The following is a 13,943-nucleotide window of genomic DNA, read 5'->3' as shown; positions in this document are numbered from 1 at the left end:
TCCTAGTTCCATCTGTGGGGTTCTGCTGGAGTCCCTTTCACACTTCCTTTTGAATAACTCTTGGATTGCTGTTTGATTTATGGGGTTTGCAGAGCAGTTTCTGGTCCATCTCCTCCCATTCCTCATCCGCATCTTCCGGGTGCTTCTGTCCGTGCTACTCATTCACTTCCCTTAGTGTCATAACATACCACCACACCCCAAACTGTGATCACAATAAAGACGGATGATGGTAATTCTCTTCATTTATAGAGCACCTTTCATCCTGCACAGACACTAGCTCATTAAGCCACACAGCCCTCTTGCAAGATGGAGGACGTGGCAAGTATCATTATCCCCATTTCAGAGTAGAGGGGTGAGGCACAGGGTTGACTGAGTTGTCTCACCTCATATAAAGGGTCTGATGTAGAAGCCAAGCCTGTTTGCTTTGACCCTCATTGAAGTTCCTTAACTGGCATTTCAATTATATATCTATTTAAGTTTAAATTCACCTGGGTCTCTTCTCCATTTGCCAAAATCTAGTTCCTGACAGGTGAGCTCTCCGTGTCCTGTGGGCTGACTGCCAGGCGACGTGCTTGGTGTGACCTCCTGGAGTGGCAGCAGGCCTCTGGGAGCGGGGCAGCCCTTGCTTGCTTGCTTGCTTGCTTGCTTGCACGCACCTCGTGGGTCCAAGGGGCTGCCAGGAGCCTTCCCCAGGTGCCCGGCAGGTGGTAGGCCTAGCCTGGGGCCCCTGTGTGCTGGAAATGAAAACCTTCCTCTGTGGGATGAGCCTGTTCTGATGTGAAGGAGTCAGTGGGCTTAGGGGCATCTGCATGGGAGAGGGTAGAGTACTGGGGGATACTTGTCTCAGTGTCCAAGAGACCTGTGACTTGGGCAGATCGTTCTCTTTTCCTCCTTTAGACTAGGAGAAGATGGTCCTCCAGGCAGAGCACTTTAAGGGCCGTTGTCGTACTCAATAGACATCCAGTTACTTCCAGTTATGGTAGCAAGTAACACGGTAACAAAAGCTAGCATTTCCTGAGCACTTTATACCTCCTAGCAGCTGCATTTGATGCTTTACCTCCTGATCTAATCCGTTGTCACCTCACCTCAGCTTGAGCTGCTTGAGGTGGGGAGAGTGAATTCAGTGTCATTTCAATTTCAAGAAGCGTGCCCAGGGTCACAGAGCCAGTAAGTGGTGTGATGGGCATTCGAACCCAGGTCTGTTTTGGGAAGAAAGTCTGTAAAACTCTTCTACACACATACACATTTATATTTTAAGCCTTGATTTTGTACATTCTGTAGTACTTTATTCTCTCTTTTTTTTTAAGATTTTATTTATTTATTAGAGAGTGAGTGAGAGACAGAGCACACGAGCAGGGGCAAAGGGAGAGGGAGAAGCAGGCTTCCTGCTGAGCAGAGAGCCCAATGCGGGATTCCATTCCAGGACCCCGGGATCATGACCTGAGCCGAAGGCAGACGCTTAACCCACTGAGCCACCCAGGCGCCCCTAGTACTTCACTGTCTTAAAGTGGACGTTTTCGTAAACTCTTTGTTTCTGGCTTTGAGATCCTTGTATTCTGGAACTAAAACTATTTTTGCCACCTTCTATGTAGACACTTTACATCTTGAATGTTTTCTTGAATCGTTCTGTTTCAGTTGTTTGCTGACTCTCTGGTCATAATTCTCTGCTTTGCATTTTCAGGTCATTAAAACACCAATGACCAGCCAGAAGACTTACGAATCTCTGATAGACTTCACCAGAGCCCTGGGAAAGCATCCTGTTTCTTGTAAGGTAGAGTATAGGTACCTTGGGAAGGGGGTGTTTTTCCTTAGAACTGACTTATTTGGGGTAGAATTCTTCTATAGAAAGATGTGAGAGATGAGGCACTCTCACCTCAGGCCTGTCTGGGGGCTGGGAAGAGCACGTGGGGCCTCTTTTCTAGTTTGCCAGCAGGGGAGCCAGACCCTAACCCTTGCCCAAGGCCATCGGGTGGGCCCTTTGAGATCTGAAGAGAGCCAGAGCTTCAGCTGAGTAGAAAACTTCTCCCCGGGTCTTGGCTTTTGTCTGTTGTTGGGCTGCTGTGTTTCCATAAATGGTTTTTGTGACCCCATTGGCTTTAGCCTCTGCTGGGCCTGGGGGAGCCTGGGAGCCTGCATGTCAGCGACAGCGTGGTAGACACGTGCATCCCGAACTGAAAACCAGCGCCTCACTTTGGGAAAGGGCACGACAGGTGGCTAAGGAAATGATGAGAGAGAGGAAGTGCCCACTTCCCCAGGTGGGACTAATGAAGCTGTTTCTCAGGGAGTGTGGCATTGTGCTTTTGTGTCTTGTTTTTCCACTAAGAAGCAAGGCCCAGTGGGCAGCATGCCTCCCACCTTCCCTTCTTGCCGTACTCCATTAGTATATGGGAAATGCCCCCAGCTGCTGTCACCTGCAGTGGTGCTCTCCTCCCGTCTCTGTTGGCCAAATCTCCTCTTTAGTCCTCCCAAGACTCAGGACTACTCCTCTGCATGACTTGGCAGTTTTTTCAGAAGGGCAGTTGTGCCATACCGTTAGAAATTTTTATATGTGTGCATCTACCTTTTTGACCATAATCTTTTCTGTCATTGTGGTTCTTCTTACAGAATGCTTTTGCTTTCTAAAATATTCTCCACCTTGAACTCACAGTATTGTAGTAACCTGGGGAAAGGCCTATTGCTCATGAATCCTCTGACTGAGTCATCTGTCGGCGTGGCCCCCGTAGCTTGAGAGAGCAGACTCACGTGCCTGTCCCCCCCGGTCGAGGAGGGTAGCGGTGTTAGGGAGGCTCGTGTTGTAGCACTCATTCTTTCTTTGTTTTGTTTAGTGGTTTTAAATTGGATTTTTTAAAAAGTCACATTAATAACCAGATGTTGCACTTTCTCACTGGGTTATGCTTTGTTTGTGGCAGAAAGTAGTAATGGTATGAGAAAGAGAGCATCAGTGTGTAGTGAATCGAAAGCTAGATAAGAAAGTGGAAATGCTGGGGATAGGCAGTGATTGTCTTTAGCAGCATAATCATTCATTCATAGAGAGTTCCACTGGAGTGACCCCAGCAGATGCAGGAATGGGAACTCCCTGGTCTCATAAAACTGCCTTGTTTTACATCATTTCAGAACTCTTTCCTGGGTGATACCTTCAAGCTCTCTGGGTTAGTTATTCAGGCTCTCCATGAAGGATCCAGACAATGGAAGGCAAGCACAAAGAACAAGGGTCAGCACGCTTTCCTGTAGAGGGCCAGATAGTCAACATTTTTGAGTATACGGTCTCTGCTCTAACTACTCGGCTCTGCTGTTGGGGGCGATGTGCAGCATAGACGGTCCACGCGGAGCCCGTGGCTCCGCCACGGTGGTGGAATGGTACAGAAGCAGGCCGGGGCTGGATTTTGGCCTGCAGGATCGCAATGGACCAACACGCAACATAGCAGATGACAGTGCACCCGGAACGTGTCTGTCTTCATAGTGAGACTTCTTGAGGAGAGCGTGGTGTAAAAAGGGTGAGACCATGGACTCTGGAGCCAGTGTGACTGGGATCACATCCTGGCTCTGGCACCTGTTAGCTGTGTGATCTTGGGCAAGTTACTCAACCTCTCTGGGCCTCAGTGTCCTCTCCCCCCTGTAAGGGTAATAATAGTGCTTGTCTCACAGGGTTATCATAAGGAGTAAATGGATTAATATTCGTAAAGTACATAGAACAGTGCTTGGCACACGGTACAGTAAATAAAGTATATTTAATAAACAAATGAGTATAAAAATATAAGGTATATGATTACATAATATTAAATTGCTTTATCAAGGGACTATGTTTCTTTACAGTTTACATACCAATACCGTGAGAGTATATGCGTCTCTGACTCATCAGTGGCATTGAATATTAGCATAATGGGGAAAAAACCCTTTTGCCACTAATCTTACTGGCAAAATGCTATTTTATTCTAATGAGTACTTCTCTGATTACTAGTGAGTTTGAATATTTTGTGAGTTTGAGCACTTTTTCGTTATTGAGCTCTATGGATGATACTGACTGTATAAAACTCCATGTATTCTGATTGGAGCAAACATTTTCCCCAGAGTACTTTCTGACCTCTAACCTTGTATATGTGTGCTTCATCTACCCTGTCCTGAGTTTCTGCGATAAACTTTTTGAGGTTGAAAAGCACTTTTGCCCTAGATATAAAGTGGACGTCATTTCATTAATACAGTTGTGGTGAAGCTGATAAAGCTATTTTGCTCATCTCTGTGTTCCTGTGGGGCTAGGAGTAGAACATAGTTTCTGCTTGTCCAGACTTGAAGGAGGTACCGATCCTGTGGCTCTGTTGCCTAGTTTACCCAGCGTGCAGTCGGGTTAGCTGTAAGAGTAATGCACGGGGCAGGCCAGCTTTCATTTGTGCATTTATGGAGGGCCTAGTGTGTGCTAGAAAGAGAACACAGGGCCCAGGGTAAGAGTGAGGAGTTCTCTCTGCAGGAACATCATAGCCCTTTGTTAAAATTTACACCATTTACTTAGTGAAAATTGGTTTCACATAAATACCACCAAAAAATTACCAACCCAACCTGCCCCACAAATTTCCCCGGAGAGACCAGTCAGTAGAATCCAAATCCCACAGGAGGCCTCCAGGAGAGACGATTAAGCGTAGTAACGAGGAGGAAATCGATGAAAGGGGTGTGCGGTACAGGGGGGGTCATGCGGGGTGCAGGGGTTTGTCTGCTCTGGCACCTGTACCCAGTTGGACCACCCTGCACTGCACACTGGAGCGTGAGAACATCTCAGGTAGCCCAGAGATGGCTCCGGGGAGCCCAGGCAGTGGCGCTCCTGTGAACCTTGTTCAAGGTGGAGCGTACTTTTTCCAGATTCCTGAGAGGGATGTGGGGCAAGGAGAGGAGTAAAGGGGCTACCATTTGAGTATCGGGCCTTACACGCAGCGTGTTGGGTGTTTTCTGAGTTATCTTCACAACTTGTGGAAATTATTACTCTGATTCACCAATGATGAACCTGATTTCAGAATGTCCCAGTGTCAGCAACTATTAGAATCTGAAGCCCAGATGGCCTGCCCTCAAAGCTGTGTTCTTTCCAGTGACCTCTCTGCCTCGATCTGCCTTTATTTCAGGATTCCTGCAGTGGGGGCATCTAGGTTTGATTTGATTTGATTTTTTTTTTAAGTATTATAGTTGGGTAAATTGTCACATACCACAGAAGTAGGGCTGTGCTGGTACTTCAAAAGAAATCTTGAAAATGCCAAGCTTGGTAAGTGTGGGTAATAAGATGCAGAGTGAGAAGGGGCAGTCTAGTGACTTGGCAGAAGATAAAGTTCAGTGAAAATTCACTTGCCTTTTATTTTTCTCTCCTCCAACAGGACACTCCGGGGTTTATTGTGAACCGTCTCCTGGTGCCGTACCTCATGGAAGCGGTCAGGCTGTACGAACGAGGTAGCTGTCCTGAGCCGGGCTGGGAGCGGCGGGTCTTAGCTCTCAGCACTGCTCCCTGGTTCTTGAGCAGGCCCTGTAGGAATGGCTAGGCCATGCAGAGTACGGGAGGGGCTTTGGTTCATTTAGCTCTGTGAATCAGCCTCACCCTGGACCTCAGGACCTTTGTCATTGGGTGCCCTGGTCCCCCTGAGTTCCCTGTGGGGCCTCTGAGATGTGGCTCTGGAACCTACCCCCCCACACCCAATTACAGTCTCAGCCAGAGCCATCGCATGGCCAGCCCAGATTTATATCCTAAATCTCTGTTTTTGATGAAAAGGTTTCCTGCTTAAAATAATAATAATGTAAAAATCACTGGACTAAGGGACCTTGAAAGTTCCTTAAAGTTCTAAAATTCGTGACTCTGTGACAGGTGATGGGAAGTAAGTGACAAGGCTGATAAGGGACGATGACTATTTCTAAGAGCCTTCCCTGTCCTTACTAAATGAGGCCATGGTGTTTTGTTTTGTTTTGTTTTTTAAAGATTTTTATTTATGCATGAGAGACAGAGGGGGGGAGAGAGAGAGAGAGGCAGAGGGAGAAGCAGGCGCCCAAGGAGCAAGGAGCCTGATGCGGGACTCGATCCCAGGACCCCGGGATCATGACCTGAGCCGAAGGCAGACGCTTAACCATCTGAGCCACCCAGGCACCCTGTTTTTTTTGTTTTGTTTTTTTTTTAACCTTAAGGAATGGTCTCATGCTTTTGTCAATACTTGTTGATTTCCAGAGAATGATTTCCCCTGTTGTAAAATTATAAAACTTGGGACATGGTCCAAGGTTATAAAATGGCATGTATCTTCCTGCCTCCTTTCCCTACCACATTTCTGGAAAGGTAACTATCATGTCTACTTCAAAGGCAAATAGGCCTTAATAGGACTGGATAAAAAGCAAGTGTAATTGTTTTCAATTACTTCATTCACAAATGGTCGCTCCTGAGAATGTCATTTTTTAAACAAAATATTTACACCAGCTCTTCCAGAGAGATGAAAGCACATTTGCTTCCTCAAAATCTGCTTTAAATATTAAAACTTCTCTCTGTTTTATGGAAGCATTTGCCACACTTTTGCTCCAAGATCAAACCAACACTTCTGTGTTTATCTATCAGCAAATATGCCTAATTACACCTCAAAGAATGCGTGAAGCGTTTTACCCTACTTTGAAAGGCAGGTTTTTTTTTTTTTTTAATGTAATGTTTTAGAATGGAGCACGTGGGTAATCCACCCCTTAATGTATTTTTTCTCCTCACTGAAACATACTGTCACTTTGATATACTTTCAGATGTACCTTGTATCTGATTGTAAGTGGAAAGGCGTTTTGTCTTTTGCTCCCCTCCCACAGGCAGTGGGCCCTTTGACCCTCCCCGTCGTTCCCCCCCCGCGCCCCGGGAGGTGAGGCCGGAGAGGGGGCCCGAGCCCCAGGGGCCGTGTTCTTAGACACTGCCCACGCTGCCGCCCAGGACAGCACAGCCCGGCTCGCCCCTCTGCCTCTTTGCCCACCGCTGCTCGGGGCCTGTGAGCTGTAGCGTCAGCTCGGGGAGCGGCTGGAGTCGTGTCTGGGGTGGGTGTTGTGGCCCAGCAAGCACACTGGGGACTGGACCCCACACGTCCTACCTCGGGCTTCTTCCCATGTCCCTTTGCCCCATCACCGCTGCCCCCCCGGGAGGCAGGGTGCCTGCTCTCAGCAGCTGGCTTTTCCTTTGAAACCTGGAGCTATTTTGGATTCGTTCTCCCTTGCCTGCCCTGTCTGTTCGCTTGTCCTCTTGTCCAGGAGGGTGAGGAGACGCTGCACGCTGCCCGCCACGGCGGCGGGGGGTCTCGGGGCCCGGCGGCGGCAGAGTGGTGCAGTGAAGACACTCTGAGACTTTGTTTTGCCCAGCCTCTTCCTTCTCCGGGGAGAACTTCTCTGCCCACCATCGTGGGCGGCGTGGGCTCCCATAACACAAGCACCGCAGACTGGGTGTATTTCCCACAGTTCTGGAGGCGGAAGTCCAAGGCCAGGGTGCCAGATGGCGGGATTCTGGTGAGGGCCTCTTCCGGGAGGCGCACGGCTGACTTCGCGGCGCGTTTCCGCGTGGCGGGGAGCAGAGAGAGGACACAAGAAGCTCTATGACTCTCTGAAGGGCCCTTGTCCCCTCAGGGGCTCCACCGTCATGACCTCATCGAAGCCTCCACGTCGGGGGGCAGGGTGTGAACATGAATTCTGGGGACACACACACTCGGTCTCTGGCAAACCCTGTCAGCCCGAGGTGTGCGCGGCGAAGCGCCACTCTGCGTGGGGGAGGCCCACGGGCGGATGGACGTGTTGGCATTAGAGCAGAGTCACCTCCGTCACCACCGCTCGGGGCCCCGGCTGCCTGGGGGCCCTGCACCAGTGCTTCTTGCCAGCGCCCTGGGGCATCTGGTGGCACTGCAGCGTCCCCTCGCCACTGCTCTCTGATGCCCTGGGCCTCATGGCTTCTTCCTTGGGCCTGCCTTCTCAGTCCTCCAGCTTCTGTCCTCGCTCTGTGCGGCTCCCGTGTGTTCATGCTCTAACAGGGTCCTGGTTGGTGCAGTTGGTCTCCCTCATCCCTGCGGCTTTCTGTCCAGATCTTTGAGCAGGCTGGCGCCCGGCAGCAGACCGCCACACCTGTTGGATGTCCCTTCCTGACAGGTCCCAGGCAGCTCTTCTGGGAGGGCTGGGCTGGTGGCAGGCCCTGGGAGTGTCCCTGCCCCGCAGTCACTGTGTGACATCCTGCGCCCTGTCATTCCTCTGCTCAAGACCTCTTCGGTGTTTCTGTTGTAGACTACCGAATACAGTTCCCTTCCCAGAGAAGCTGCTCTCACCTTCCCCCCCGCCCCTGCTGCCGTCACCACGGACCTCACTTCCCCCCGCTCTTACAAGGCCCTGTCTCATGTCCCCAGTGTTCCAAGCTGGTCGCCATCTGTGTTATTGTAACTCTGTACGCTTTGGCTCTCCCTCAGGGTGGCTGCCGCTCTCCTCCCCGTGGCAGGGCGTCTTTCTGTTGCTGGATACTGTTTCCCTTGCGGCGCCTGGGAAGGGTCTCCTCTGCATCTTCCCCAGAGTGCTCCTACAGGATAGGCACTTAGGGAGCTGTTGATGAAGGAGGGAGTAGGGGCTGCCGCCGGGGCCTGGTAGTAATGCCAAGAATGGTGGGTAGGTGGTGCTGATGAGCCAGCCTAAGAAACAAGTCTGGCTGCTCCCAGGCCCCCACCGCTCCCAGGTCCCCACCCAGGTCCCCACCGTGCAGGAGGAAGCTTTTCCTTGTTGTCTTGTCTAGAGTTGGGGGCTCTTAACTGGGGAGAGGTGGGAGGCCCCATGAATCTCCTGAAGTTTTGTGTGTGCAGTTTATTTGAGGCAGGTGTCCTATTCTCAGTGAAGTGCTTGACTCTGTACAAGTTTAGGAATTAGTGGTCTAAAGCACAGTTCCATATTTAACTCCCATGTGGCGCACCAATCTGTGTGCTTTATTTCTCCCTCTTCTTGTCTCTTTTGCTCTGTATTACCGAGAATTTAGAGTTGCTGACTTTGTAACACTGCTTAGATTTTTTTTCTTCGATATGCTTTATCTTCATATTTTTTGAAATAAAATAGTCTTCAAGTGAGTCGCTGAATCTGGAATTACAGAATTGCCCCTAGGGCTCATTATTTGCCCTTGAGTAGAGATTTGATTAAATGGCTTTAGGTAAGTTGGAACCGTTACACCGTGAGATTTCTGTCCCCAGGAGCTGATATTCTGACGAAGAGAGGTTGTCCACAGTGAATGAACCAGTAGATGCCACGTTAGGTTGTGACCAGTAATCCGGAGAAAGATGAAGTGAAGAGGATGGTGGGAGGCCTCGCCTGGAGTTCTTACAGTTGCCAGTGTATATGCAGGGAGGGAGCAGGGTGCTCTGACGAAGGGACATCTGAGCAGAGAGGCCTGCGGGAAGCAAATGTCAAATGTTGGAGGCGGGACGGCACCAGGCCCAGGGAGCAGCAGGTGCTGACCAAGGAGAGCGGTAAGCGAGGTGTCATTTAGCAGTCTGGGCTCTAACACCATAGAAGCCTCAGGGTCAGATGAAGGCCTCGGAGCAGAATCCATTTATCAGCTGCCATGCTCCTGCTCATTTCTCCTTTGCACATGCTGTCCCCTCTGCCTGGCATGCTCTTCCTGCCCTCTCATCCCTTGGGATGCTCTTCATCCTTCAGGACCTGGGCCTCAGTGGGTGGGTTTTGGTGAAATGTTAGCCCTGTGAGTAAATCTCTCCACCTTTGCCCACACAGAGGCGTGTCAGTCTTCATGAATCTTCAGCAGTGGCTGGACACATCCGAGTCCTCCCACTATATCATGAGTACTTGGGGGCTTGTCTGGTTTTTCTCTGTCTCATTCTCAGTCTCTGGTGCATGCCTAAAAATCTGAAACGTGTTTAGGTATAAAATTCTCTTTGAGGATTTGAACTTTTTTCTCCTTTTATTTAGCTTTGGTGTAACCGACCATTTCTTTATACTTTGGAACAAAATTTCTAGATGATCACTTGTTACAGACTATTTCCATTCCTGATTTTGGAAAAAGGGAACAGGTTCTCTGAAAGACTTCTTGTGGGCCCAAGGACCATAATAGTGAAGGGTAAAAATCCAGGAAAAAAAGCACATCGGCTCGTGTCTTAATCTAATAAACACATTTTCAAATTTGAGTGGCAATTTTAAATCAGATTTGGGCTTCTTTTTAAACTTTATCTTGACTTAAAGGGGTGATGTGAGTGGTAATTCCAGAGGAATATTCATTACTTGTAAAACCAAGAAAGCTGGAAAGGAAAAATATGCATACCATACATATAAAAAACACAAAGCTTAGTTCTTTTTTTGTTTTAAAAAAGTCCCTGTTTATCAATAAAAATGTGCTCTAGCTTTAAGTGATGTTGTAATAAGTTATTCCAGAGTTGGAAAATCCCAATCCATTAACAATGACTAATGTTTCCAGGCCACCGGAGCCTTCTCTCTGCGTGAACACCGGAGCAGTGCTCTAGAATTCACCTCACAGAATAGCTTGGTGGAATAGCTTTGAAAATCTTGTGGTCTATTTGGCGTGTATCTCTGAGATGAAATCTTACCATAGCCAGAAATCCTGACTCTGGATGTTTTTTGCATGTGCAAACTTGTAAACCTCAATTCTGGGACTAACAGTATGACAAGGAGAACCGCGGGAAAGATGGTGATGGCTCAGTGCTGCCCTCTTGTCTTCAGGTGATGCATCCAAGGAGGACATCGACACTGCCATGAAGCTGGGGGCTGGGTACCCCATGGGCCCATTTGAGCTTCTAGATTACGTGGGGCTGGATACTACGAAGTTCATCATGGACGGTAGGAATTGGACTTCCCTGTTCTTTTTCTGTAATGGAATCGAGGTCGTTTCTTTCATAGTACAATGCTTGTAATTTGAAATTTCAAGGGGTCTTCGTAGGCCTTCCAGAGTTCTGCCCCACCAGCTTAAAGATTCAAGTTAAAAGGTGGCAGAAAAAGGAAAAATGTGCTTGCCTAGTGTCTCTCCACAGGGTAACTTGTTTTTAAAACTTTTCTTTTTGAAACAATTATAGATTCACAGGAAGTTTCAAAGATAGCAGAGTGGTCCCGGGTCCCGGGTCCCCCTTACCCGGTTTCCCCGACGGCTCCGCAGGACAGGAACACGTCGGAAGCAGACATTGGTACCATGTCATTCCGTCATAAATGCTGATTTGTGTAACCTCCACTTCCGTGGAGATCTGCACCCTTTTAAGGATAATAATGTATCTCTTTACTATAGTGGCTCTAAAGTTACAGTAAAGATGATAATGAAAAGTGGACTCCTGAAGTTGAGTGTAGCTCAGGCCCCCACGTTTCACAAAGAATACCTAGGTATTTGTGGGGAGCAGGGAGGGTTCTGAATGAAGCATGAACCTTTGTATTTTGTGAGGCTGCAGACTACCAGTGGCGGCAAGTTCAGATTTTTAACGTGTGTCCCAAAAGTTGTTGCACAGTGCCACTGAGGGGTCCAGGCGGCAGATGAGCTGGTTCCGTGTTTCCGGGAGGACACTGCGTGAGTGGCCGGGCCGTGGCGGAGCCGGGCCGCGAGCAGCGCCGCCGGGTGCTTCGGGGCCCGTCCGGCTGTGCCGGCTCAGCTGCCTCCTGCCTCTGCCACGTCAGAGTGGGGACCCTTCTCCTGAGCTGTGGCTCCAGCCTTGCCCTGGGGGTGCTGAGGTGTCCGAATAATCCCCGCGCTTCGTCCTCAACCTCTTCTCTCCTCTCAATAGGGTGGTATGAAATGGATGCAAAGAACCCCTTGTTTCAGCCCATCCCGTCCTTGAATAAGCTGGTAGCAGAGAACAAGCTGGGCAAGAAGACTGGAGAAGGATATTACAAGTACAAGTGAGGCACAGCTGCTCCGGCTCCGGGAGGAACCCCGTAAGCACGTACCAGCAGCTCCCCCAAGTGCCACGGGAACGTTCTCTGGTCAGATGTTCCCTCTCACAGCACAGTCTGTTCGCTCTGCGTTTTGTGACCTGTCTGAAGTAATTATTTACGCTAGTTATCGTAATGGCAGATTTCTCCATTGAGAACTAATTTCCCTTTTTCAGTCTGTTCATTTCTGTGTATTCTCTCAAAAGCTTTACACCCTTGGTGCCTTGGAGCAAACATTTCTTCTGAACCTTACCTTTTCATAAAGAATTGCCTGGATTCGTTCCCTTGTGAAGGGGCACTTGCCCCGCACGCCGCTGTGCTCACCGTTGGCACACGGGAGCGTGGCGAGCCGTCGGACACGTCGGTGGCGCGTCTGGAAGGGGCTGCGTGAGCAGCCCCCGCGTCCTGCCTTGCCGAGAACAGCTGCTCCCTGCAGCCTCAAGCCTTACCCTGCATGTGGGGCGCGACCTGAGACGTCATGTCTTCACTCAACTCCGGCTGCTGGTGGGCCTATCTCCGTGTGCTTGGTTTGCGGGAAGAGGTCCCATTCACATCCAGAATCTCAGTGAAGTCCGTCTGTCTCTCTTTTTTTTCCCACAAGAAATCATTGCTGCAGACTGCCTGTAAATTGATTCTAATAAAATGCAATCTTTTAATCTGTGAAAATTTGAATTGAAATAAACGTGTATAATTTAAACTTGGGGCATGCTTGGATGGTTGCGGAAGTTAAGGTTGGTAATTTAGGCAAAAGCCTTGGCCCGTCGTCTTTGGCCTGCTGTTACTTGGGAAGGCGGCCACGGCGGGAGGCGTTGCCGTAGAGCCGGCCGGCCGCAGTCACTCCGGAGACTTCCTACCAGTAAAGCAGCCGTAGGGCCCCAGAAAACGATTTCTAAGGAACATCTGTTTCTTCTTTGCCAACAAAGAGAAATAGTGTAACATAAGCTTCTTTTAATCAAGGGCTTGAGAAAGTGTCTTCCAAGATAGAATTTTGAAGCGGGAAAGACGTCGGAGGCCCTCAAGTCCGGCGGCCTCGGTCACAGAGCGCTTACGTGATGCGTGCAAGGTCGCAGAACTGGGTCAGAGCAAAAGAGCGTGTCTGAAAACCTCAGATCCAGACTTTCACACAGGACTGTCCCCAGCACGGCCGCCCTCATAGTTTGGTGTCCTGGGTCACTGTTTCAGTGGTTGAGAGATCCTCCCCCCTCACGTCATTGTTGATAAAAGGGAGCTGGTTAACCTTTGTCCTGACTCTAACTATAGCATCATGGGAAAATAAGTAAATACGGTAAATACATTTCTACTCCACATAGAACCTGGCTTAGAAAACTTGTAGGTTATTCTAAAACATTTCCTAACGAAAGAAAGGAAGCACCTGCGACGCCACCACCACTTGCATTTCCCAAGTCCCCTTGTGGTCGCGCGGGCCCTGCTCCTCTCAGGCTGCTGCTTGACCTGGGCCCGGAGCCCTGGGCTGAGGAGGCCGCTTCACCTCCCTCCTGCTCCCACTGCACTGCAGTGCCCGGAGCCCTGGGGCCCTTGTCCCCGAGGCCGCACGGCTCTGGGCCATGGAATTCCAGGGGAGGGGGAGCCCCGGGGTGCAACCGCCGCCCTGCCGCGATGCCTTTTCCCAACCCAGGTGTTTAAGCGCACTTCTGGCCTCATCCAGAAAGTCCGCAGGCCTGGCCTCCGCCGCCTCCATCACGTCTGGGGCCCGGCAGGAGATGTGAACATCTGTCGCCCGTGGTAGGTGGGGCCGTTGCCTCAGTGGGGCGCGCCTCGCAGGTTCCCTGCGGCCCCCGCTGCCTGGCCAGACCTGCTCGGGCCTCAGCGTCCCGGTGTGCACCCGCCGCGTACAGGCCGTGCTTACAGACCGGGCCTCAGTGTGGGGGAGGGTGGGGGGGCTGCTTGGTGGCCCTGGTGTGGGAGAGGGGGCGAGTCCGGGCGGAGCGCAGGGAGGGCCTGGCCTCACGGCCCCACTGCTGCCCCTCCCGGGCCTGGACCTCCCCCCACGCAGCAAGCCGGGACCTTTGAAGGGATCCAGAAAGGAGCGCCCAGGTTTTAGGTCAAGA

At 50.3% G+C, this 13,943-nt stretch overlaps 1 protein-coding gene across 1 annotated transcript in view; it reads left to right on the top strand.

The window, feature by feature from the left end:
* The window catches only part of HADH (hydroxyacyl-CoA dehydrogenase), a 44,559-nt gene extending 31,988 nt beyond the window's left edge, over positions 1-12,571 (top strand). Inside the window, exons 5-8 of the mRNA XM_028121317.2 lie at positions 1,682-1,771; positions 5,352-5,424; positions 10,684-10,800; positions 11,727-12,571. Of these exons, the coding sequence (XP_027977118.1) occupies positions 1,682-1,771; positions 5,352-5,424; positions 10,684-10,800; positions 11,727-11,845 (399 nt within the window). The 3' untranslated portion in view covers positions 11,846-12,571. The remainder of the gene's footprint in view (positions 1-1,681; positions 1,772-5,351; positions 5,425-10,683; positions 10,801-11,726) is intronic.
* Positions 12,572-13,943: the final 1,372 nt, after the last annotated feature.

Source organism: Eumetopias jubatus, unplaced genomic scaffold, assembly GCF_037043125.1.
Source record: "Eumetopias jubatus isolate StellerSeaLion01/CBP00866 unplaced genomic scaffold, mEumJub1_p1.0 scaffold_2, whole genome shotgun sequence".
NCBI classification, from domain to species: Eukaryota; Metazoa; Chordata; class Mammalia; order Carnivora; family Otariidae; genus Eumetopias; species Eumetopias jubatus.
The sequence above is the reverse complement of the archived record's forward strand: the minus strand, read 5'-3'. Positions and strand labels throughout refer to the sequence as shown.